The sequence below is a fragment of the Glarea lozoyensis genome (genome assembly GCF_000409485.1).
Source record: "Glarea lozoyensis ATCC 20868 chromosome Unknown GLAREA1, whole genome shotgun sequence".
NCBI classification, from domain to species: Eukaryota; Fungi; Ascomycota; class Leotiomycetes; order Helotiales; family Helotiaceae; genus Glarea; species Glarea lozoyensis.
The window spans coordinates 1,286,592-1,311,901 of NW_007360983.1; the positions used below are offsets into that span (position 1 = coordinate 1,286,592).

Below are 25,310 nucleotides of genomic sequence, written 5' to 3' on the forward strand. Positions count from 1 at the left end.
GACCCATTCCAGGTGACTGACACTTGTACTTGTTTCGAGCCATGATAGATGCATTGGAACCGGGGTGCTCTTAGGCTATGGGAGTAAGTCTAATATAATATAAGCTTCAAATCGTGCTTTAAGACTACTAGCCTAGCTCTGTAGATGTCAAATTGTTTAGACTTAATGTGTTCAGTGAATCCTGTTGTGCCTAGCTATGCTATCAGTTCGCTCTGCGCGGCGGATACCTCACAAGGCAACATTGTCAAATCGCACCGCAACAAAAGAGCTGCTCAGCCTCGCCAATCCCCACAAGCCATCCAGGCATCTTACAAGCACCAAACTGCTTCGAAGTGCTACGTGTAATATCCAAACGATATTTTACCCTCCAACAGTCGCCGGGCCCGGATTCCTCAAACCTTGTGAATCAATTGCCCAGAATACTCGATTCGATGCACCCGGACCTACCGATTTTCTAGGACCTCACGCGGGTGTAGATTCCAATGCGGCCCATGAAGGACGATAAGGGGATTTGAATATACTTGGGAGATAGGAAAGGAGGAAAAGAACTATGTCGACTCGTTCACGGCGGCATCGTTCATCGACCGTAGCATCATCTGCCCCCGAGAGTACGAAAGCTACTGTTGAGCTCCAGCTCCTAATCGACAACCTCTCCAATACAGTCTCTGCGCATCGAGATGCCTTCGCAGACGCGTATCCGGATATTCCGGCCTTGATCGATCAGACACAGTCCTTGCGACAGTATCTGATAGCGTCAGCCGCGGGTTCCAAAGTCAATGATGATTTCCGGCATCTCTCTGGCTTCAACACCCTCCTCGATACGCTTCGCGCATTCTCAGGCTTCTACCATCCTACAAAACGAGATACAAAGACCAAAGGCCAGTTATTTCAGCTTATAGGGGTTATACTGGGGGTTTTGGCACAAACGTTTCGGGATCATTATGGAAATAGAAGATACTTTCAGCGCCGGGTAGAAGGAGGGGGGTGGTCTGCTCTGGAGCAGGCCATTGCCAGTATAGGGATTGGGGGCAGTGAGTCCGACATATGGGGAGAAGGACAGCTATTTGGGCGATTACTGGCCTTTGCCCTTGACGACAAGAGATTCGAGTTGTTATGTCAAAAAGCGGCCGAGCTACATCCATCTATTAAACCGGAGGACAAGACCGCAGGCGAGAAAGGCAAGCCCGAGTACTTCCCCCAGACGGAAAGCGACCTTACAGAGAGCTCCTCAGTCGAAATTGTGGGAAATGATGACCAAGTCGTAAAAACGGTGGAAAACAAGCTGCAATTGATTATAAGCGAAAGTGCTTTGCTTTACAATGCAGACATTGTACCAACCATCATCGACTTTTGGAAAACCATACCCCGCGAACCAGGCACATCTGTCAACCCAGCAGCTCTCGTTGTCATTCTGACCTTGATCAAGATTGCATCGGTATCAAGCCACAATCTGCTTGCTCTACATGGTACTGGTATTCTATCAACACTTCTGCCCTTAGCCTTCGATAATGATTCTCCTCTCGCTGTTTCAGAGAAGCGCTGTGTGGAACGTCTATGCAGTTCTTTGATAAATCTCGGCGTCAGTACTCTTAGCGATGCCCAATATCTAATTTGTAGCAAATCATCCTCTGCGAAAGATTTTCTTCTCAAATCGCTCAAGGCCTCAGATCGCCCTGCCTATATTCAATTTGATCTCTCCTTGAATGGATATGCGTCTGTCGAACTACCCACACTGGGCAGGTCCTTCCCTCCTCCGTCTTCAGCAGCCGGGTATACTTTCACAGCTTGGGTTTATGTGGATCATTTTGATCCGAATGCCCATACTACTATATTTGGCGCCTTTGATTCAACCCAAACCTGTTTTGTGCTTGCGTATCTTGAAAAAGATACTCGGAACTTCATTCTCCAAACTTCGGTGACCTCGTCTCGACCAAGTGTCCGATTCAAATCTACCGTGTTTGAAGACCGTCGTTGGTATCATCTTGCGCTTGTACATCGAAGACCAAGGACTATGTCATCAAGTAAGGCCGCTTTGTATGTGGATGGAGAGTTTGTAGAACAAGTCAAGTGCCAATACCCGACGCCACCTCCTCCAGCCCATGCTGGTAATGAGAGCTTCTCCGCTTTTACCTCATCAAATACCAAAACGAATCCGGTGCAGGCTTTTATTGGAACACCTCAAGACTTATCAGCACGTCTGGGTCCCGGGGTGGTCTTTTCGCGTTGGTCTTTGGCATCAGCTCATCTGTTTGAAGATGCCCTTAGTGACGATCTCGTTGCTGTCTACTTCCGTCTTGGACCAAGATACAACGGTAATTTCCAGGACTGTCTAGGCTCTTTCCAGACATACGAAGCTTCTGCTGCGCTGGGAATGCGCAATGAGCTCATGCATCCAGGAAAGGACGAGAGTTCAGACATAATAAGTGCGATACGAGAAAAGGCAAGCAATCTTGTTCCCGAAAGTCGAATACTCCTCAGTATTTTGCCGTCCGCGGTCATATCAGACGATGACAGGCACAAGATCCATGAAAGTCAATTACTTCGTGGTTTAAATCGCATGGCATCAAACAATCTGTTCCAGCTGACACACAATAATGGCACGCATCTAGCGATCAATGCGGCTATTCCATCTATCAACGAGGCCTTGTCTCGATCTCAAGGCGTGGCTGTTTTGACAGGCGATCCTGTTGTGATTATTCCACAATCTTTAGACAGCACACTGTGGCAATTGAGCGGTCTCGCTGGTATCTCCTTGAAGCTGGTCGAGGATGCTACAACAAGAGATGAGATCACCCGAGCTGTAGAAATACTATTCGAGACAATCAAGGGCAGTTGGAGGAATAGCGAGGCTATGGAGCGAGAAAATGGCTACGCCATGCTTGGTGCCCTACTTCGTGGCAAAATGGGTGCCGGTGTGGTTGTCTCGACTCGAGGAAACGATAATACAGCCTCTCAATTATCTAGCGAGGAGCGAGATCAATTGGGCTTTCAATTGCTGAGTCTTGTTCTTGGCTTTGTTGGATATGACCATGAGAGACCCGAAGAATCGTTCATCATCAATCCGTTAGCATATCGTATTCTGCTCGTAGATTTCGATATGTGGCGCAAGACCGCCCTGATCACACAGAAACTCTATTACAAACAATTCATTGTTTTTGGTGTTAATAGCAAATTCCACCAGTTCAACTCGAGAAGGCTATTTAGAATGCGTAAGCCAACAAGCATCAGCTCTTATTTGCATTTTACTGACTATAGTAGGGATCGTCAAAAGATTTCTCGATGCCTTGAAAGCGGAGACTTTTCCTCGAGAAGTTTTTCCATCTTTCGTTGATGCGTTAACCAGTTTAGTAAAGAGCAACATGACATCTGAGGTCTTTCGATCTCTTTCGTTATTTATAACATATGCATACCACAAGGCCCCTACTTCTGCAACTCGAACCCCCAAAGGTAAAGGTGGTACTTTACCTGGTCGGAGTACATCTATCTCCAGTGGCCCACGACGGTCGACAGTCAACGTCTTGTTTGATGGTAAAGACGTGATATCCACGTCCATGACTAAAAGAGAGCTGGGCAACAAGATTCTTGAGATGTACGCTGAGCTTCTGTGCGAAAAGGGTAGCAATGCCAACATCAAGAAATTTGCAAGGACGGTGACAAACAAGGTATTCTTTCCTTATGCTCTTATGAGCTTGGCGACTAACCCTTGTAGTGGTTACTACATCTCTTGAACGAGGACGACCCGGAAGTGGTAGTATTGGGAACGAAGATATTATCGCGTTTGCTAGTCGTGCATGGATCAAGTTATGTGAATAAGTTTGCACAGAAAACTGGGGGCTACGCTATACTTCGGCATAGGCTCAAGAGATGGTGGGATATCTCTACGTTATGGCCAATATGTTTTAGCATTCTCTTTGCGAAAGACGTTGCAGATATTGATTTTGAGCGACCATTTGAGCTATTCAGCCTTTTAGAAACATTTGGCAATAGCAAGGTCGTTTACCCTGCTGTTTTCCCCGTCATCGCGGCCATGCTGCAAAATGGACTGAAAGATGTTCTCCGTCATCAAGATGACCCAGATTCGCCCCTGACGGAGAGAAATGGCAAAGAAAATCACGATTCAAGCTTGAGTGTTCCACCTGGTCAATCTCGTCGCCGCTCAATGTCCTTGACCAAAGAGCTAGAATCCCGACGTAAGTAATGGCACAGAGAAAGTCCCACATCAAAGCCTGCTAACGCATTGCAGAAACACAACAAACAAGAGAAGTGCGGGTCGGTGGACAAGCAAGTGTGCTGAACACGGTGATTAGGTTCTTCGCCGACCTTCACTCAAAGTCTTCTGAATTTAGAGATTTTGCGGTCTCTTCCGACTACATAAGGCTCTTGCTCACGGTCCTCTTCCCAGTCATTGTGAGCTCTGATGCTGTCAGCGCCGAAACAGAACTGAACTCACGAGACTCTGCTTTGACATTTGAAGGAGATGATGTGATAATTCGGCCAATGTCTCGAGCCACAACCACCCCTGCGCCGGTGGTGCGGACATCAACAGTAGAAACAATGCTTCCACCTAGCCCGACGACACCAAGAGCGAGACCCCTCCGGAGAGGATCTTCTTTCATCTTACTAACCGCAAGACCATCGGAATTCAGTCCATCTGCTGCTAGACTTAGCCTAGTCATGTCACCAAAGAAGAAAGTAGCAGCGCAAAAGGTCAGCAGTTCAGTTGTGGAATCGCTCTTAGAAGTAGTGATCAATGTCTTTATTGATCAAGTCATGACCCGAAAGGATTTTTCGGGCTTTGGGCTGTTTCTCAAAACTCCGCCGGGGTTTCAAGAACACCAAGCATATTTCGAATCTTACTTACTGCGAAATACTATCTCGCAGCTATCAAATACAATCCAGCTGGACCAAAAGTCTCTATGGGAGCCAAAGGTCCTACAAAATCTGGCACGATTTACGACACATATGGGCGAGGCAATCTTTGAGGGTTGGTTTTTAAGTGGTGCAGAACCATTGCTTGATTTCACAGGTGCTGTACTAGAGTATTTGCAGAGACCAGAGATCTGGAAAATCAAAAGCGTGAGGCTTTGCAGCCAGGCTATTCTCACAATGAAAAGTGTGTTTCTAAGGGTCGTTCTGCTGCAATTATCAGATTTGGATAACGAACAAGTCTCGGAAGAAGAGGCTGTAACCTTCATGGATAAGCTTCTATATTGGCAAACTGTCATGCTTTCTTCCGATGGTAGCGAAGATGAGCACCTCAAACTCATTTGTTATCAACTCTACATAAAGCTTGTGGACTCGCGACCTCGAGTGCGGCTAGTCGCTGCAGATCTCTGGCGTATTATGTTGGTGCAAAAGCCAGAAGAGACGTCGATGATGTTTCAGCAAGCAATGTCTTCAGAGCACAAAACACTAGCCACAGGCTTCAAGAAGCTGATGGAACTGGACAACGAAACCTTTGTGGCTTGGGTCGATGACCAACGCGCAGAACTTGATGCTCTATTCTTTGGTGCCATGTCTAGATCCTGGGAAGATTTCGTGGATGCAGAAAACAAGAAGACGGAAGAGACAGCTAAGAATCGGGTTGCCAAACGTCGCGATCGACTGCGTCACTGGCATGAAGACGATACCACTAATGAGAGATTCATATTCTCCCACGATCTTGCAACTTCATCATGGATGAAGAATATCTACGCCTCTGAACATCTCAAGCACCAGAGAGCACAACAAGACCAGCAAGACAACTTTAGTTTCCTGGCCTCCGCTTACACAAAAATGAACCGCGAACTTTCAAGACCTTGTGGCGTATTTGACAGTGGAGCGACGACGAAGTGGAAGTTAGATAGGACTGAAGGGCGAAATCGTATGCGTCTCCGACTGCTGCCAGATCGAACTGGGCCAATTTATGACTATCAACCTAAGAGACGAATCACTGATGCTAGTGCCAACGGGTCTATCAGGATCAATACCAAACAGCCGTTACAGCAGTTGAATGATCTCGGATCAACCCCTATCTCAGCCCATCCAGCTACCAATTTTGATGGATCTCCTCAACCTGAGACTCTCTTCAGTCTTCAGAACGAAACAAATGTCGATAATGATGGGAATGCTATTCCCGAAGAAGAATTCGAGCTTGTGGAAGGTCCCAACGATCCAGGAGATGGTGAGGACATGTATGAAGACAAAAATCGAAAGGTCATGCGCAGTCTCCAGAGGGGTGATCAAGTTCAGCAGGTCTTCAATATCTCTAGAATCATAGGCCTAGAAGCTGGGGAAGGTCTTTTGATCATTGGTAAGGATTCACTTTACCTTATTGATAATGTCTTCCAGAGGTCTGATGGAGAGATTGTACATGTTTCTCAAGCTCCACCAGAAGAAAGAGATCCCTACTTACAAATGATCGCCGGTCCACCTCCACCAAAAGGAGAGCCTAAAAATTCTACACAACCAAGTCGAGCCGACCAAGAGTCCAGAAGTTGGAAATGGAACGATGTTATCAGCATTTCTAAAAGACGCTTCCTCTTCCGCGACGTTGCAATTGAAGTATTTTTCACCGATGGCCGGAGCTACCTACTCACTGCCAACCTCCCTCAAGTAAGAGATGATCTGTTTGCCAAGCTATCTCACAAAGCACCACACACGAACGGGAGCTCGAATCTCCCAAATCCAGAAGATGCTTGGCGGTTAGAGTCTCTGAGAGTCACCGAAGAGGCACCAGCAACATTCGGTTCGAAGTTTGGTAGTATCTTTAATTCCTCTGCGTGGAATCCCGCTATGAGAAGATGGGCGAGGGGAGAAATTTCCAATTTCCATTACCTTATGCTTGTCAATACAATGGCTGGCCGCACCTTCAACGATCTGACTCAGTATCCTGTATTTCCATGGATCCTGGCCGATTACACTAGCGAAGAACTCGATCTAAACAACCCGGCTTCTTACAGAGACTTATCTAAGCCCATGGGAGCTCAGCATAACTCCCGTGCGAACGATTTTGTTGAGAGATACAAGACGTTTGCAGATATGGGTGATTCAAACCTCCCAGCTTTCCATTATGGTACTCATTACTCGTCGGCTATGATCGTCACGTCTTACCTCATTCGACTGCAACCATTTGTGAAATCTTTTCTCCTACTTCAAGGTGGAAACTTTGATCATGCAGATCGGATGTTCTACTCGATTCAGAAAGCTTGGCAGTCAGCTTCGAAGGATAATATGACGGATGTCAGAGAACTCATACCAGAGTTCTTTTACTTGCCAGAATTCCTCAGCAATCATAATGGATTTAACTTTGGTACTCGGCAGAGTGATGGTGGCTCCGTAGATTCGGTAGCACTTCCTCCATGGGCTAAAGGAGATCCAAAGATCTTCATCGCCAAACACAGAGAAGCACTTGAGAGTCCTTATGTTAGCAAACATCTTCATCAGTGGATCGATCTCATTTTTGGAAGTAAGCAAAGAGGAGAGGCAGCCGTGGAAAGTGTGAATGTCTTTCATCATCTTTCGTACCACGGCGCAACCAACCTTGATGATATTCCGGATGAAGAAGACCGAAAGAGGACAATCAGTATTATCCATAACTTTGGCCAAACACCATACCAAGTCTTTTCCCGGCCACATCAACCTCGTGATGAACGAAACCGTCCGAGGAGGCTGGATACATCAGCCGAAGCTCTTACACGACTTCCTTTCCCTCTTTTCGAAAGTAACGAACGAGTCGTTTCCCTCGTCTATTCTCCAAAACTAGACCGTCTTCTATGCGCTACAGCATTCGAACTAAATCTCCCACCACAATTTGACAAAGTCTTCAAATGGGGTTTCGCAGACTGCAGTGTCCGTTTCTACTTCTCCGAAAGCAAAAAGCTGGCAGGCCTATTCGAAAACCTTCACCAAGGACAATTATCATGCGCCATCTTCGCCTCCTCCCAAATGCTCATCACCGCCGGAGAAGACTGCGTCCTCTCCGCCCACACAATTGTAACTTCGCAATCCAAACCCGTCGAACTCCAACCCCGCGCCTCCCTCTTCGGCCACAAAACCCCGGTCACAACCCTCGCTGTCTCCAAATCCTTTTCCACTCTCCTCTCCGCCTCCCTCGACGGCACCGTCATCCTCTGGGACCTCAACCGTCTCGAATTCGTCCGCAAACTCACCAGTGGTCGCCAGGTCGAATGCGCAAAGATAAACGATGTCACGGGCGATATCCTCATCTGTCGCGGTCAGAAAGTCTCCCTCTTTACCCTCAATGGCGAGACGATTCTAGAGCAGAACGTCTGTCCGGAACATCATGATGATTATATATCCGCTTGTGCATGGTATGAGGGGACGGGGAACGAGTGGCTTGAGAATACCCTTCTTTTCACTGGTCACCGTCGCGGGATTGTGAATGTGTGGCGTAAGGTCGTGGGTGTCAAGGGGTGGAAACTGGAATTGGCTAAGAGACTCAATCATGGTGATGGGGGTGGGAATGAGGGGACTGCGCTCGGTGGTGGGAAGAGCGGCGCGGGGGATGCGGCGATTAGCTGTATTACCCCTATGCCGCAAATGTTATATACCGGGGATGAGGATGGGAGAGTTGTAAGTTTCAGTGTCTCCTAATTTACTTGTGGTGTGAAGGTTGCTAACAGACGTTAGTATGAATGGGATTTAGTACAACGTGAAAGGTGATGAAATGAAGATTTAAGTATATGGGTGGGAGTAGGTTAGATCGGGCATTGTTGGCGTTTGGGTATTTTCATGGGCTGGGAATGCTGGGCAAGGTTAGCTGCTTAACCTCGAGGAAAATCATAGGTCGACCTAGAAATATCAAAATCAGGAACTGGATTTAGCGACGCCCTAAAATATCGAACAACTTAGACCAGCTTCACAACTCTCCTTAGAGCCTTATTTTTCATCCATCAAGTACTATGGGCTGGTGATAGCCACATCTCTTCTTGAGCGAAAGAAGCGGTGGTGGAAGCTACAAAATGAAAAGCGTTGTGAGACATGAAACTTGACACAAAGGAAACTTTGAGGGGATCAACAAAGGAGAGGAGATGTTTATCAGTCAGTGGCTCTCACATCTCTCTTCAGCTTTCTTTGTTTCTAAGATCGAAGAGGAGGCTAATGTGGTAGCTCTGGAATATTGTCAATGTCTTGAAACATGAGAAAAGTTTCTTCATCTTGTTCTAGAACATTTTTCAATATCCCAAACATTACGAAATGTCACATAAGGGAAAGTTTGAATCTAAGGAAATCGTATGTGACAGGACAATTGAAAGGATGCTAAAAGGGTATGGATAGAGTGAGCAAGCAGCGACAGTCTGAAAACGACTCATACACACTCTCAATCGCTTCAGTCCCATCAACACCAACATTAGCACCGTCAGCCATTCTACATCCACTGTCATAATTCTGAACTCTCACACCCTCACACTTTCACACTCTTCTATATTGTCAGCATTTATTCCTGTAGGACAGTGGCACAAATCTTCCCAGTCAGAAACCTCTTCTGTTGATTCTGCAACTTCAACACAACCTCTCATGAGAAATGTCTTTACTGTTCCGGAGCGACAATGCCGACGCTCAGGGGAGGGTCGGAAATTCGATGGGAGCCGCGCCAATGCTACGATCGCCAAAGACTCAACTTGGAAACCCTGATTCGCACACTCACCTCATTCCCTACCGGTAAAGCCTTTGCTGTATGCGTGCGCAATCTCAACAACTCAGCTCTTCTCATCGTATACCCCAACAGGGAGATGATGTTCTCCATTCGATTCGGTACGGACGAAGTGATAACCCGCGAGAAGGAGAGCGACATCACGACGTCAGACATGGTCTCTTTTGATGGAATTGCCAATTCAAGGATCACAAGGGAGGAATGGAAGGCGATTATATTGTAGGCTTGGCATCTATTAGAGGATGGGACTGAAGGCTTTATAAGTTACGGGTACAGAGGTGGAATGAGAGGGGTTCAAAGGGTGTGTTCTTGAGAATAGATATTATATCTCAATATTTCGTAAAGGAATGGGATTGAGCATTGAAAATAGATATGGGAGTTTGGTGTCAATTTACTGTTAGTTTCGGGAAAATAAATGCTCGTATTTCCGTTTGACAGTGAGGTTGTTCCGAGTTTACTTTATCAAGTTATTAACAAATGCTTAACAAACGAAACTTGCGCCATGCGAACCCAAATAATGTTTCCTCCCAGGCAAAGTCCTTTTCGCCCGATTAAAACACGTCACAAACCAGTCTTCCAGTAGTAAGATTACCTACGTATCCTCAGGCTTCGATTACGTGCTTTCTCTCCGACACACCACCCAGAGCGCCCGTCTATGAGGTTACAAGTCAGACATATTTTATCACAATAATAAGGGCGCTTACCATAAAGGAACCCGCTCAAGGTGAGCCTTTCGAGAAGGGTGGACGTTGCCAACCGTCGTAGTTACCTGGATGTTCTTTCTTACATGCGTTCCACGCCTCGCGAACCGGCGCCAATTTATAAAGCACTGCTTTTCGGAATTCCACATCGCTCATGCAGGGCTCTAGACGTGGCAGAGCTGAAAGCGTGATGGCTGAGCTGCGTAGACCGGTAGCTATATAGCGCTCGACCCACCAGGGATAGTAACCCGCATGTTCCCAGTCGATGATGGCCGAGATCTTCCCATCCTTGATGATGATATTACCCTCCGTCAAGTCGCAGTGGGTAAGCACATAGGGCTCTGGCTTAGGGAAATTGTCCTTGAGTTTTTGAAACTCCTTGTCGATGATGAGAGGATCGCTGGTCTTATGGATCTTTGACAATCCCATACGTAGCTCCTCGGCAATATTCTCAAACCACTCGTCAGTCGTGAACCCGATGCGTTTGCAAACCGGTCTGTAGCCAATCCCTTCACAAGCGCCCAGAATCCGATCTTCGAGTTTCCCGCCGTCGACCTTCTGAGCGCCGAGCGCGGTAAACCGTCTAATCTGCCGCAAGAACTGGAAGAGCTGCTCGCTCAAATCATCCGACGCCTTTTTCGAGAGCAGATGTAGAATCTCAGCAAGCGGCTACCCCTCGGCGCGACTCATCAACAAAAAGTACGTCTTCTTGTTGGGCTTGTTGACGAGCTGCATGTCGCTGATGAGGGGAGCCTCGGGGCCAAGCTGGCTACGCAAGAACTTGTGCGTGATATAATCGTTTCCGGGAGAGCAGCCGTCGTTGGGGAAATCCTTAAGTAGCCAATTTGAACCCATGGCCCAAAGCCCGGAATTCGCTTTCGTGCTAAGGATTTTGAGAGGAGGTGAGTAGGAGGTGAAGACCTGTTGGTAGGCGGTCAACCCACAATGCCAGCACAGTTCATTTTCAATCAGTTGGCGATCTTCCGTAAACAGATTATTCGTGTGATCTAAATCCCGCCGGCTTTCTTTGGCCCAGTCCGGTGGGACGCGGCCTACGCCGAAGATGAGTCCCTTATTGCTGTTCTCGGGATGTGTGAAGCCTTCTGATTTCATGACGAAGTCTTCAGTTTTCAGAACAAAGTAGTCTGGCGGCGGCGCCCATGGGACCTCGTCTGCACTTTCGTCATCGTCGGGATAGTAACTCATGGCTATGTTCGTTGTTAATAGTATGGTGGTTAGATACTTATGTAACTAATTGTTAAAAATTAGTAAGGGGACGGGGAAAGATTACAAAGGACTAACATAGTTTATAAATTATGGGGCCATTGTGCATCAGCGAGACTTCCGCAAACAGCTTGCAAATGGCTCCTTCTAAATAACAACAAAGAATTATTCAGAAAAGTCGACAAAGTAACGTGATCGTCAATACCGGAGAAATATATATATCTAGAGGTTACTTAAGTAGTTTAAGAAGTTGGTTATAATAAAGAATAAGTTGAGACTATTATAAATGGAAGTTAGTGACTATCTTAACATATATCCAACCAACGAATATTATTGCGCGCTCTTACTCCTTAGCGAGCTAAAACTGTTCAGGCTACTTTATGATAGTTTTATCTAGTAATAATATAGCAAACCTTAACCCCGAAGCAAAGACAGGAAAGGGAAGCAATGAAAGATCGATTTAGACGGATCTAAAGAATCTATAATCGAAATCACACACTCGCTCGACGGATCCAAAGCAATCTACGATTAAAAGTACAATTAAACACTCGCTCGACGAGCAAACAGATAAATGAGCGGTTATTAGTCAGACAGTTAACCGGAATCTCAGGCACCCGATCATCTCGCATCGCATTGTTTGCTCGTCTTCCAAGGTTGTGTTCCGGTTCCCCCCTTTCTTTTTAGCGAGGTTTAGAATACTGACGATTGACATATTGTAAGGGACAAACTTTCCTCTTGATCCGCATTTTCACCGAGTCTTTTCGTTTTTATCCCTCAATCCCGAACTTCCAGTAAAACTGACCTTCAGCCATTCTGCAAATCGGCCTACTCACGGATGCCAGGAATCTGCAATCAAAACCCTCAATAAATCTACATTCGCTATACCCAAAACACAACTTTTATTTTCTTTTCCTTTTTTACAGACGACAGTTTTATAATTTCACGCTATGGCTTCTTCGTGAGGGCTGCTCTGTAATTGTATCCCCTTTGTCTCGGTTCGCTTATTCTATGATTGAGGGATAGTTTAGGTAGAATGCACTTTCTTCTCATCACTGCAGTCAGGTATTCCCTCTTCTAGTAGTATATCAATTCACCTCACACAGCTTACCGTTTCGTCTTAGAGATTTCTACGGTCTATGGATTTAGGGTTTCTGGATTTGCGGTTGTGAGAGTTGACGGTGGAAGAGAAGAATTAGTTGGCTACGCGAACAGAGATGATTGGATCTTTGGGTTGTTCGAGATAGGATTAGTGTGCGTTGTATGGGTTTCGTTAGTGGGAGGGATGAGGGGAGGGTCTACTTGTCCAAGGATGCTAAAACTACATATCCAATCCAACAAATCACCTCAAGATCCTCCTCATCTCCACACATAGCGAGAAACCCACTACAACAATTCGACCCTCCAACTCCTGCCTAGCAAACCTCTCTCTCAAATTATTCGCCCCAGACTAATGCGAAGTCGATCTTGTTCCACATTTCGACAACGATAATTCATTGTACCCGACAAGCTTGAAATATAAAACTCCACCAAAATTCCCGTTCGCTCCTCACATAGCTACCCAACAGGATGATCTTTACAAAAACAAAAAGATTTGCACGTACCTCCTAGAGGCTATAAAACCAGAACGTATACCACATATTGACAAGTCGTACAAACGTTATAGATACCACCTTTGTTTATTATCATGCTAGAGGTTCTGTCTACTTTAGCCCTATTCGTCATAGTAAACTTTTACGGGAGCGGAGAGGAAAAACGTTTTAAGTCTTGATTTGTTGGGTTTTTGATTTGAGCTCGTGGGATGGCGGGTAAGTGTTGGGATTGGATTTCATGGATTTGTTCTTTGGACAGTGTTTTTAGGCCTCGAAAATTTCCTTTCCATCTTATTTGAAAAGTTCTCTCTGCGACGCAGAATTCCGAACTGTGTAAGAGATGATTCTTGTTGAAAGGCGAGTCTTTGTTTTCTAACTTTTCTTGATTACTGTTTGGTTTCTATTCATGCCTGTCGTGTGGGTGTCGACGCCAAAGTGGTTTGAAGAATGCTAGGTTCTCACTTCTCAGATTGGGGCTTCTAGGGCTGGGGAGTAAAGTACATGGGTTTATAAGTGCTTACAATTGCGAGATCAGATATGTAACCGTGAGTAAAGGAAGTCATTATGGGATTTCATGTACTAGTTTCAGACACCAAACCAGACCATTCACAGCCTCTTCCCATCCTTCCCAATCTCAACCACCTGATCAATCCCCTCATAATCCGGGACATCTAAATCATATTTCTCTGCAATCACTGGACTTACAAACCTACACACATTAGCATTCATCTCAACCCCCTGCTCCCTCCCCAAAAACAAGAAATCAACTTACCGTCCCCCAACAAAATGCCGCCCCTTGAAAAAACTAACCAACGGCTTCGGCGCCGTCAAACTAACGAGCACATCAGGCATATACACAGCACCCGGTCCCTCCTTCGGCGGTCCTGTCTCGATTTCCCAGGATGAAGGCGCGTCTACGGCTGTCACGGGGATTTTGGTTTCGGACAGGGCTTGGATGACAGTCGAGAAGGGCTCGCGAACGGGTCCGGAGAAGGAGAAGCCGAAGATGGCGTCGAGGATGTGGTCGGTTTCTTTGAGTGCCGCGGGGAAATCTGTGGTGAAGGGGATGGAGAGGTCTTTTAGTTGGGAGGCGAGGCGCTGTGGGGGTGTTAGTGGGGAGGAAAGGGAGGAATGGGGGAGGGAAAAGACGGACTTGATAGAGTTCGTTGGAGCTTTGTTTGGGGTAGTACATTGTTGGTTTATATCCGTAGTGCCAGAGATGACGAGCTGCTACTAGGCCATCACCACCTATACATTTCAGCAGTTTTCAATTACTTTTTCAAGTGGCCTCAGAGTTACCGTTATTGCCTGGTCCACAAGCTACTAAGATTCTTCGTCCTTTGCTGGGCGGATGGACTCGGTAGACTGAGATTTTATTATTATGAGAGTGTCAACAGATTTTGTTGAGAGACGTGTATGTACCGGCTTGTGAAACACTCAGACCAGCGAGTTCCATTAACTGATCAAGTGAAAATGCACCGACAGACATGAGGTCTTTATCGAGTGCTGCTGCACTCGCCGCTGAGAGAGTCTAGATATAATTAACCAAATGAATCGAAAACCGGAAGGAAATTGAAATACTAACTTACCTTTAATGCCATTTCAATACAATCCTGTCGATGAGATACTATTATAGAGATTGCTCTTCTTAACGACGTTCTTCAATAATTCAAAATAATCCGAGTCAGATATCCCACAAACACAAATTGATCAATCTAATCTTAAGACAACTCTCTGTAAGTAAAACCAAACAATATGTGATTTGAACATACGACTTCCCAAAAGAGCTTGACATCACCACCCCTTCCCCACATTTCTCTTCAGGCATCCTGGTTGCTAAAACCACACCCCGTGCACCTATCACATCAAAAATCCCCTTCCATCAACACCACATACTATCAAACCCCCGAACAAAACCACACCATTGCAACCATGGTGGTCAAAATCAGACTCGCGCGCTTCGGTCGCAGAAAGGCACCGTTTTATAACATAGTCGTTGCGCAAGCTCGGTACGTTCCCTTCTCCAATCCTCCTCCCATTTCCCTTCACCCTCCCCCAGCATATCTCCCTACATCCCTACACATCATCTAATTCAATGGCAACAGAACAGCGCGTAACTCCAAACCCATAGAAGTGCTCGGCACCTACAATCCAATCCCGCAGCCGCCGACAGACGGAGAGGGGAAGCCGTTTAAGGATATTAGACTTGATAGCGCGAGGACGAAGTATTGGTTGGGGGTTGGGGCGCAGCCTAGTGATCCGGCGTGGAGGCTGTTGAGTATGGTGAGTTTGGTGTGTTTCTTTTTGGGTGAGAGGCGGATGGGGGAGGAGAGGACGAGAGAGATCGTTGGGGATGGGAAGTGAGAAGCATGAATAGAGGGAGCGAGTGCAATTGGAGATGTGCGATTAGAGAGAGGATATGGTTCGGGGTGATCGGATATGGCGGGAATTAAGATGTGGTGTTAAGAGTAGCGGCGTTGAGGGCAGTCTGAGGGGATGATGTTGATTGGAAGAATATATGCTGACAAGTTTGCGGTTTAGGCAGGATTGATTGTTCCGAAATACAGACCTGGTGCATCAGCAACACAGCATGCGCCTCCAGCACCGAAGTAAGAAGGGTCTGCGCAAGCATGAGAGGCGGAGGGCTCAAGACGGACAAGGTTGTGGTGGAAGAAGCGGCAGAGCAGATTGGCAGTTAATTGCATTGTGCTGTCACCAGATATGCAAGAGTAGCATAGTCGGGCGTTTTATATCAGGGCAGGAAGCACCTCACACAAATGATTATCTAGGCGTTCATGTATAAATACGGAATGTAAAATCGCTGGGTGTATATTCTACAACTTTTGTACACATAACTCATATCTTTGATTCCCGTTACTATTCCAATCTGAACGCCAATTCCATGCATGCTTCCAATTCCAATGCTGTGAATGCAAGAAAAGTTCCTAATGCCCGCTGCCTCCAAAGAAGAGGTTTGTACCCAGGCATAAGATCATTACCAAAAAGCCATAAATAGCCAACGCTAGTGATAGTTTCCGCAGCATAGTCTGCCGCCACTGACTTGATCCCAATAACGATGAACCGCTGTTCCCTCCCTCCTCTTCATCTGCACTCTCGTCATCATCCTCTTTTGTAAGCCGCTGATGATGTGGTGAGTCCGGCGCAGATATCTTGTAATAGAACAAGCCCGGCAAGATGAAACTAATACTCGTGCTGCCTGTACTGCCGACATAGGCGAGAACTTTGTCAAGCGATGAGATTGTCATAGCAGCGGTGTAACTGAGAATGATAATGCACGTAGTGATAACGGCAAATCGCAACTCCCCGATGGTGTCATTTCGGGCAGTTGGTTGTGGAGTGCCTCCTGAAAGTAAGGGTACTGTTCTTGAAGGTGAAGAATTGGGTGAGTTCTTAGTACCTTTTGTGTTTGGTCTCCATTTGAGCACTGCGTCAACAGAAGCCCTACATGGATGTACTTGCAATGGATAAGAGAACATGACAAGAATGACGATAGCTGCTTTTGCAATGGTAGATGCAACAGAAGGTACGTCTGTAATTTGGTTAGCTTTAGAATGGCGGATATTAAAGCAAATTCTTACACATCCCCACAATGTTTCCCAAAACATTGTCACCAAATGATAGGTAGCCAGTGATAGCTACTAGGATATATACGGCTGCTGCGGAACCAATGCTTGAACCGACAACGCTTGTGGTTCTAAAGATCTTCTGTTAGCTGTGATTTGAAGTAATATAACTATGAGACTACTTACGATCGATGCGAGTTATCCTTGATCTCGTTCAAAATTGAAAACATCTAATCGATGTAAGCTTTGCAAGTAGCACTAAGTGGATGTCTTACATTTTGATGGCATGTATACGCAAAGACAATGACTGGGAAGCTTTTTAGAACCGTGGTGAGGCCGCCCCATTGAATAACTCGTACGGGTCCTTTCTGAGCCAAAGTATCACCCTTAATAAAATGAAACACAACCAGGACAACCAGATAGCTGATCGAGATCAAAGCTATGATACTGGTATATTTCAAAGAGTCAAGTCTACGAAGAAAGGCCAAAGGAATGACAACAAGCCTATTTGCAATCAGTAGGACTTCATTCATAGGATAATGGGTACCAACATGAAAACTGTCACCCAGAAGTGTCTGTTGACAAGGAAATCGACAGAATCTGCCCCTTCATAAAAGCCTCTCACCACACCTGGCATGAGATCGCCAATAATGATAAGATAGCTAACGCCCACACCAAAGCATTTTATCGCAATGGCAGCATCGAATATGACGGCAGCATTCGGGTATGTGATTTGTGAGAGAGCGAAAAACGAAGCCTTCCCCCTCTCAAGATACCGTGCGCACCGAGTTTGTAAATACAAGCCAAAGGCAGCGGTCATGCCTGACCACAGGATTACCACTGTGCCGAGGAGTATTCCCATATGGGACATTGCTAACTATTGCTGGTCATTATAAAATTGTAGTAAGCAGAGGGGGCTGCTACATACTGGCATTGCAAGAGTTCCAGCACCAATAACTACATATCCACGTTAAACCTGAGAATGGAAGTTGCAATCAACCTTGGGACGTACTGGTATTGACAAGATTCACATTACTGCTAAACCAGGAAGCTTGCCCGGCATGGTCCTTCGAGGGTCGAGTCGCTCTACGCCTGCCCAACCATTAGCACGGCTCTTCCCGTCTAAAATATGTCTCCTACCGTCTCCCTCGACTCGAGTCCGACGTGTTCCCACTCTGCCCTGCTATCGAAGTATATGATCCCGGCATGACGAAGTTTTGCGGATTTCCCGTATTCTATTCAATTCCAACCAACCGCAACCGCAGACCGAACAGAGTCGATTTCGTGTGCCGGTTATCGCGCGATCATATGAGAGCGAGCAGATAGCAAAATGAGCGTAATGAGCGTTGTTGGTTTCGTCCTTTGTACAATTCTCTCCTTCGTCAGGTAGGCCAGATAACAGGATATTCAGTGCGGCGCATGCGATGTGCTTCTTCTCATTCTGCGAAAGACGTCCCAATTGTTGTATTAGGGGGATATCATGAACGTGATACCTCCAGAGAATTCCAACACAGGCGTTGACAGACGAATTGCCAAAGTGGGTGTGAGAAAGAGGTGAAATGCGAATCACCCCAAAATCTGGGCCAGGCACGTAATTACAGCGGCCAGGTTCGGCATCTTGGCCACTGGTCACGTTGGATGCGCGCTAAATACGGGGAAGTCTGCACGGTTTCTTCCATCAGCCTTACTGGCGCCAAGCCTTTGACGGGCCGCGCCCACGTTGATGGCAGGGACGCCAGTTCCGGAGTTTTGTTCTTTGTACCACTGGCATACATCAACACGACAAGATGGAAAACACATTTGACAAGACGGCATTGGAGACGATTGATCTTCTGGAGGCAAGGCTCAAGAGGATTGAATATGCAGTATGTGGTCACATCGATCAGTCCGCTTTACCTAGCCAAAAGCAAACGGCGGTTCAACGTATGGGGGAATTGGAGCACTCGCTACATCAGATCGCATCAAAGTCTAGCACAATTCAAGATTTATTGAAACTACGTAAGTGATTATGATCTCGGAAAAGACAGTTTACTGATATTCTGTAGATTCAAGATATCCAGATCTTTTCCAGCAAATTTCACCGAGTGAAATACCAGATACCCTTGATACATCGACTCTTCTTTCCATCGTACTGGCATCAGCAAGCTCCTACTCTTCCACCGCATCACGATTGACATCTGTGAATGACACACCGATTCCTCCAACAGAACTCTCGACCCAACTGATCAACCTCCATCCTCGAATCGCGAAGATCAGTGCATTACAAACGTTGCAAAGTGTAGAAATTACAGAGTTACGAGAACGAAGTGCGGCATTGGTTCAAAAGTGGTACACGACAGGTGTTTTGGGACAAGGAGAAACCTGGGCTGAGCTTGAAGGAAGAGTTGGACGGGTGGAACAGAAGGTTAGAAGGACTGCTTTGGCAAAGCGGATGGATGACGAATTGGTTTGAGGACGCTGCATGCGGAAGCTCGTTCAACTTGAAGCAAAAACTCGGGCAATATATTGCTAGCCATGGAAAACCGTTTCCGTGATGCCGACAACGCTGAAGACCGAATCTGTGTGTTATCCTCTATACATATAAGCGCAGATGGTAAAGCGAGCTAGGTAGATTTTGGGCATCTGGATGTTGTCGCCAAATTCCTTTGTCCGCCAGGAATTATACCTCATTATCAAGATATATCCTTTTGATGGTCTAATGCCAAGAGAACCGCGGGCAAAGCACCAAGACCAGACCGATCAACATGCCAGCCATCCATTCGACGAGCAGCGCTGCAGTTATGGGGAGGGATGAGCTGGAATTTGTATGAGGGGTGATGGTCTGGAGAACTTATGAGTAGTCAATCAGGGCAGTGGCTTCAATATACTTCCAGGTACAATGAATCAACGATTTCAACATTGCTTGAAGACTACCTTTGCAGCCGCCATACAAACGCCCCCAAATCTCATCCCCCTCATTCGCCCTCAGGACATCATCATCATCCATTATCCACTACCCACCTATCCCAACCGTCTCCCCTTCCCATACGTCCCCGGAAGCCCACTCCACCTGCTCATTCTAAATCAGAATCCGCCTTCCAAAATCAGAACCCCACCATCAAAATAAAACGCCGAGCAAACTCACGAATTATCCTCCCAAGTCGCAACCCAGCCCACCAAGAACGCGAAAAAGTCTCCAATCAACACGGGCGCGTAGATGGTATTTAGGTGATAGAAAACTAAATACGTCAACTATTCGTATGCTGTGGAGTTATAAGGGGGAGGGGGATATACAAGATCCTGATGTAAACCTGCCGAGTATAATCACACCGATCGAACCCATCCACAAAACCGCGAGCATCAAAACCGCAACGTCGAAATGCCAACGCGTATAAATCCTATGATAAAACAATTTCGTCCCTCTCATCTCATCTACACATATCAGTCCCTTCCCTCCCCTTTCCTGGGATATACATACCAATCCTCCACAACGCCAGCCCTACACAACCTAGATTCAAGACCCCGAATAACACTCCTAATATCATACCAATCCCTAGCCGTCGTCCTGCTATACTTAGGATGTTCAAGGCGGTGTGAGTGGTGAAGAGGGAGAAGATGGTGCTTTTTCGGAGTAGGGCGGACGTGGAGAGGGACCAGGTGTGTAGGTAGGTGGATAGGCCGTGGGTTTGGGGGGCGAGGGAGAGGGAGAGGGTTGAGGGGGAGGTGGGGGAGCGGGTTAGGGGGAGGAGGAAGGACATTTTGGGGGTGTTTGGGGTGGGGAGTGATGGGCGGGAAGGGAGGGTGAGGGAGGAGGGGAGAGGGAAAGGGAAAGGGAAAGGGTATATGAAGAGGGGAGTACGTAAGTACCAACAACAGCGTTTATAGCATAGCAAGAAATAGAATTGCGAAGCATGATTATACCTGAATGTGCCCTATAAGGCTATGTGTAGCGGCACGGTATGTTGGTATGGTGGGTCGGGTTGTTGGTGTTTCGGAGACGAGCGCGTATCTGGTTGGAGTTGGAAGATGGCGTTGTGGGAAGATGGGGAATATGGTTTGGGGGCGGAGACGGTATGGAATATTGAGGGGAATGGATACCTTGCCATGGGGGTTGTGTGTGTTGAGTTTCATGTTATATCTTCCTAGGGGATTGCTGGGAATTGTATGGTTTAGGAGGACGAATTTGTGTTAAAAAGCTCCAATTCTATCTCGTCCACGAGTAAAGTACAAAGAACCAAACTCAGAAGAACTCAAAATGAATGATCTGATGGTGAAAAAGCCAATGAAATTCAATCCTCGAACGAGGCTAGTACAGGTACATAACGAGCCAATCTCATTTCCACCATACAATCCCAGCCTATCCCCTAAACTCCTCAAACCCCTTCACATCAACCTAATCCCATAATTCCATCCCTTGATTTCGTAACAGTCTATTCCTCGCGCCTAGAATCCCGGTGCATTTACACCTTCTCATCAGTGTAAGATGGTGGTAGGTCTTGAGCCTCCTTGACCAAGAAACTCTTAGTCTCATCATCACTCTCCTCGATAATGATAACCTCGTGGACTGGAATAGCTTGAGTCTGGCCACGACGGAAAAGTACGCGCCAGATAAGAACAACAGCGTTCCCTACAAGCATACCAACGAGGCTGGCAGTGATACCAACTGCAACACCAACGGCGATAGGAAGAAGGACGTGCATGGTGATGTTTCTGAGGAAACGAAGAATGGTGTGTCTGTGTCTGTGGTGACGGTGGGCGCCATGTGGTCTGCGATGAGGGCGAGCATCGTGATGCTTAGGACCGTCAACACTAGCATTTGGACGTGGAGGGGCCTTAATAGCGTTTCCGGCTTTTCCGCAACCGCTCTTTAATGAAGACAACTTGTCGGCGAGAATAGCTCTCCATTTGCAGAGAGCTGTTGCGCATTCCTGATCACCGTCGGAAGGTGTAAGCTCCTTTGGTTGTTCGACTTCCATTTGCTCCGCATTTCCAATCATAAGCTTTCCGCTAGATGTTCGCAATAACGAAAGCTGAACGGCTGGTATTCCTTCGATAAAGGTGTTTCCAACTTCGATGATTTCGAGTTGGATTTGGATGAGGTTGAGGTCGTCCTTCTCCGAGTAGACTGGGGACTTGTTGAAGATCGAGTATCCCAAATGTGGCTCGGCAGCATAATCCCAGGTGTTTGCATCGGTGTGAATGAATTGAGGAGCAGTAAGTTCCTGTACATCAAGTACTGACAATCCGATAGGCCATATTTGCATTCCGTTAACCGCAAGTACGTCCTGTACGCCCTCTTCTCCATGGATGACTTCAAAGTTCAACCCCAACCGGTTCTTGACTTCAGTTGCGATGTTACGACCTAGAGTGTCGGTGAAAATAACAGGACATCCAGGACATGGAAGGTTCATCGAAACTCCCTCGCCGACCGCTGCGTTTTCAACATCGTATGGTAAGGTGTTGAATGTCTCGGAAGGATCGGACGATATGGTAGGAGGGAGGAGGATGGCCTGCGACAGGCCGGTGAGAGCTGTGACAGCTCCAAGCGTAGTGAAATGCATCTGTTGGTTGATCAAAAGTCTCGCTCTTGATGAAATGTATTGTTTGTTCGTTGAGTGGTGATGAAGGTCGACGTTGTCGTGGCCTACAATGCTTTGATGGACGTCCAGCTGAGGGGTGGCGACTCAGACGCCAAGACCACAAAGCCCCAATGGATCTTGCAAGGATTTTGGCGGGGCGCTAGTCCCGATCGTATGTAAGGATCCTGAGGCACAATGACATAGCTGGAAGCATTTCACGTGTCGTAGTCACGGGTCTTTCCCTTCCATATAAACTTTTGACATCTGTCTCGAAGCTGGTATAATTGTACTTGTAAAACAGTATTTTAGAACAAGCCATTCAATGCATCGGTCTTATTGAATTTTTCCACACAAGATTATCCACAGATATGCCATTTCCGAAAAGTATGAGTAACTACACGCATTTCCACATAATGACCTAGAAAGCCTTATTCATACGCAGTTTCTCAAAATTTGTTTTAGAAAAACAAAATAAAGTACTGATAGAGATTGCAAATCTATTAATATCAACTTCGAATGCCAGAAGACTTCCTGTAGACCTAAAGTAGCTAGACTAAGCGGTACTTATGTATCAAACACCAGTGTCTGATACAATTGTCTGCGCACCCCAAATATTCATCAGTGAATAACTCAACACCACAACCTAATATTAAAGATCTGAGATTACAGCGCTAACTCTTAGGTCGTAGGCTATAGTCTAAGAGAACAGGGAACGTTGAAAAGGTTATTACGTTGATAAATTCTTAGTTGCGATTTTGGACTGTGCAGAGAATTGTGTCAGCCACTGGTGAAATAATGTATGACTATAAAGAGTACAATGATAAGTAATTTTTTTAGTTTTAAGGTACGGAACCGTCATGTTCTCAATGAGTTTTGCATTCTATGATTATTATGTGTATACCATTTTACATGTCAAGACGACCACCACGCCCTTCGCCTAAGCGAGTACAAAAGGGGGACGGGAGGGAGCCGGCGGGGAACCGACACTTCACGGGTATTAGAAAATCTTCTTACAAGAAAGCCATATTCGCAAGCATGACCAACCTCATAAACCAATTTATACTGTGCTTCATAATGAGATGTCCCTGCTTGTCAAGCTAAGGTAATGTTGATTGTCAAAGCAGAACTTTTCGCGTCACCGACGTAGCTAGGCGACCACGGAGGATGATTTCGAGGAAATGAGTATTTTGCTAGGCGTGTAGTGAACGAGAACAAATCAGCTGCAGTAAGGAGGTGTACAAGGGGTTACTTATGTTTGTAAGCTGTCATTGTGTATCTGCACCGGTATCCAAATGGCCATGATGATTTCGAAGTCTTTGAAAGCAACTTGAACTCAGGCATCGCTTTTTTATAAATGAGTTCGAGTATAAGATCAAGGTAAAAACCACGAACTTACCATTTCTATTCTCCATCATTACATCTCTACTCATCTTCACACATCATCTCACATTCCATCACTCCATCCAACACTGTACCACTTTACAATTCAGCTCCAAGATGAAATCTCAAGTCCTTCAAATCACTGCGATAGTCGCTGCAACTATTGTGCAAGGTAAGACTCGATGAGATACCGTCTTGCCTTACGTTGCTAACAGAATTTGTAGGATATGAGTTTGTTCGCCTGAATAAAACTGATGCTGTAAGTCGAATGAGATCAATCTTTGCGAAGCATATGAACTTACTGGTTTATCCAGGCTCTACTCATAGTCGATCACCAAATCGGTCTCGCAACACTAGTCAGAGATTATGAACCTACTGTTTTCAGGCAGAGCGTGATTGCTCATGCTGCTATCGGCAACCTGTTTAATCTGCCTACGATCATGACGACCTCTGCAGAAACTGGTATGATTTTATACCTTCAGTTCTTTTTGGGTAGTGCGCTAACAAGATACTTCCAGGACCAAATGGCAAACTTCCAAAAGAGGTCACAGATGTAAGTCTGACGACAAGTTTCTCATAGATGGTCGCTAACATGAGCAGCTACACCCAAATGCCCCCTACATTAAGCGTAACGGTGAAGTCGATGCTTGGGATAATCCAGAATTCAAAGCTGCTGTGAAAGCCACGGGAAAATCCCAAATGATTATCGCCGGCATCGTCACCGAAGTCTGTAAGTTGAACATCCCAAGGCCTCCTATGTAATTAGGTCACTTACAGGCACAAAGGTACCTCATTTCTAGCGCTTTCCCTTAGAGCAGAAGGCTACGAAGTGTTCGCCAACACTGAAGCCTCTGGAACATTCAACGATAAGCTCGCTGCCGATGCGAATCGTCGTATGGAAGGAGCAGGCGTACATCTCATGGGCATGTTCGGTATTGTAGCGGATTTGCAGCGTGATTGGAGAAATACTTCTCCCAATGCTACTGAGGTATTCGCGTATATGGACAAGTAAGTTCTCTCCCCATGGATCCGATACTGGCTGGGTGTTTGGGATCGTGGCTGATAAAGTATGTAGATACCAGGCTCCTGTCGCGCTTATGGCTAGGCACTATTCAGATGCAATTTCTTCCGCTGGGAATGCTTAGATCTAAAGTGAGTAGGTCGTCGGAGAAGATTGGTTCGATTGGTGGTGTGGCATCGTCGTGTGTCGTTCGTTGCCAGAAGATTAGAAAGCATCTTACATTTCAACCTGTACATAATAAGCATGTGCTTTAATTTAGACAATACTGATAATAAGCGAAGAAAAGCTAGAACGTGTATTCCAATGGTTGTTTTCGAAATAAACTTTTACCTCAATTTCGCTGATCCAGAAGTATGACTCCTCGGTAAAAGAGTAGTCTCCTAGGCATACTTTGCTATTTAGCGTTTCATGAAAAACATAGGATAACAGCAAGAGTACATTCGAGTGTCAGAAATTTTCAGCTTTTAGTTTTAATAAAACATGAAGGCAAAGGAGGATGGCAAGAAGCAAGAAGGGTCCAATAAGTGTGGGGGTCCAGTAAGGCTACGGCAGCCGAGACGGCCTGCGGAAGACGGTCCTGTGAAGTTAAACCTTGGGA

General features: G+C 46.2%; 8 protein-coding genes across 8 annotated transcripts; 4 read left to right on the forward strand and 4 right to left on the reverse strand.

Annotated features, from left to right (window-relative positions):
* Positions 1–550: 550 nt before the first annotated feature.
* Positions 551–8,664, forward strand: GLAREA_09086 (BEACH; the record flags this gene model as incomplete). The annotated part of the gene is made up of 5 exons (XM_008078047.1): positions 551–3,209; positions 3,259–3,662; positions 3,710–4,190; positions 4,244–8,574; positions 8,632–8,664. The coding sequence occupies 5 exons, from the start codon at positions 551–553 to the stop codon at positions 8,662–8,664; spliced, it is 7,908 nt and encodes a 2,635-aa protein (XP_008076238.1).
* A 1,710-nt stretch (positions 8,665–10,374) lies between these two features.
* On the reverse strand, positions 10,375–11,562 carry GLAREA_09087 (Protein kinase-like (PK-like); the record flags this gene model as incomplete). Its single annotated transcript, XM_008078048.1, has 2 exons — positions 10,375–11,025; positions 11,083–11,562. 2 exons carry the CDS (start codon positions 11,560–11,562, stop codon positions 10,375–10,377), a joined length of 1,131 nt encoding a protein of 376 aa, XP_008076239.1.
* Positions 11,563–13,775: 2,213 nt separating this feature from the next.
* GLAREA_09088 (YjeF N-terminal) lies at positions 13,776–14,770 on the reverse strand (the record flags this gene model as incomplete). Its single annotated transcript, XM_008078049.1, has 6 exons — positions 13,776–13,878; positions 13,942–14,267; positions 14,323–14,417; positions 14,469–14,534; positions 14,592–14,700; positions 14,759–14,770. The coding sequence occupies 6 exons, from the start codon at positions 14,768–14,770 to the stop codon at positions 13,776–13,778; spliced, it is 711 nt and encodes a 236-aa protein (XP_008076240.1).
* Positions 14,771–15,101: 331 nt separating this feature from the next.
* GLAREA_09089 (Ribosomal protein S16) lies at positions 15,102–15,782 on the forward strand (the record flags this gene model as incomplete). Its single annotated transcript, XM_008078050.1, has 3 exons — positions 15,102–15,178; positions 15,275–15,452; positions 15,711–15,782. 3 exons carry the CDS (start codon positions 15,102–15,104, stop codon positions 15,780–15,782), a joined length of 327 nt encoding a protein of 108 aa, XP_008076241.1.
* A 332-nt stretch (positions 15,783–16,114) lies between these two features.
* Positions 16,115–17,961, reverse strand: GLAREA_09090 (uncharacterized protein; the record flags this gene model as incomplete). Its single annotated transcript, XM_008078051.1, has 8 exons — positions 16,115–16,719; positions 16,769–16,884; positions 16,940–16,983; positions 17,029–17,257; positions 17,305–17,630; positions 17,682–17,710; positions 17,766–17,845; positions 17,894–17,961. 8 exons carry the CDS (start codon positions 17,959–17,961, stop codon positions 16,115–16,117), a joined length of 1,497 nt encoding a protein of 498 aa, XP_008076242.1.
* Positions 17,962–18,540: 579 nt separating this feature from the next.
* GLAREA_09091 (uncharacterized protein) lies at positions 18,541–19,205 on the forward strand (the record flags this gene model as incomplete). The annotated part of the gene is made up of 2 exons (XM_008078052.1): positions 18,541–18,751; positions 18,799–19,205. The coding sequence occupies 2 exons, from the start codon at positions 18,541–18,543 to the stop codon at positions 19,203–19,205; spliced, it is 618 nt and encodes a 205-aa protein (XP_008076243.1).
* Positions 19,206–21,192: 1,987 nt separating this feature from the next.
* Positions 21,193–22,293, reverse strand: GLAREA_09092 (uncharacterized protein; the record flags this gene model as incomplete). The annotated part of the gene is made up of 1 exon (XM_008078053.1): positions 21,193–22,293. One exon carries the CDS (start codon positions 22,291–22,293, stop codon positions 21,193–21,195), a length of 1,101 nt encoding a protein of 366 aa, XP_008076244.1.
* Positions 22,294–23,808: 1,515 nt separating this feature from the next.
* On the forward strand, positions 23,809–24,836 carry GLAREA_09093 (Isochorismatase-like hydrolase; the record flags this gene model as incomplete). Its single annotated transcript, XM_008078054.1, has 7 exons — positions 23,809–23,863; positions 23,916–23,950; positions 24,006–24,153; positions 24,210–24,244; positions 24,292–24,421; positions 24,477–24,699; positions 24,767–24,836. The coding sequence occupies 7 exons, from the start codon at positions 23,809–23,811 to the stop codon at positions 24,834–24,836; spliced, it is 696 nt and encodes a 231-aa protein (XP_008076245.1).
* Between the last annotated feature and the right edge of the window lie 474 nt (positions 24,837–25,310).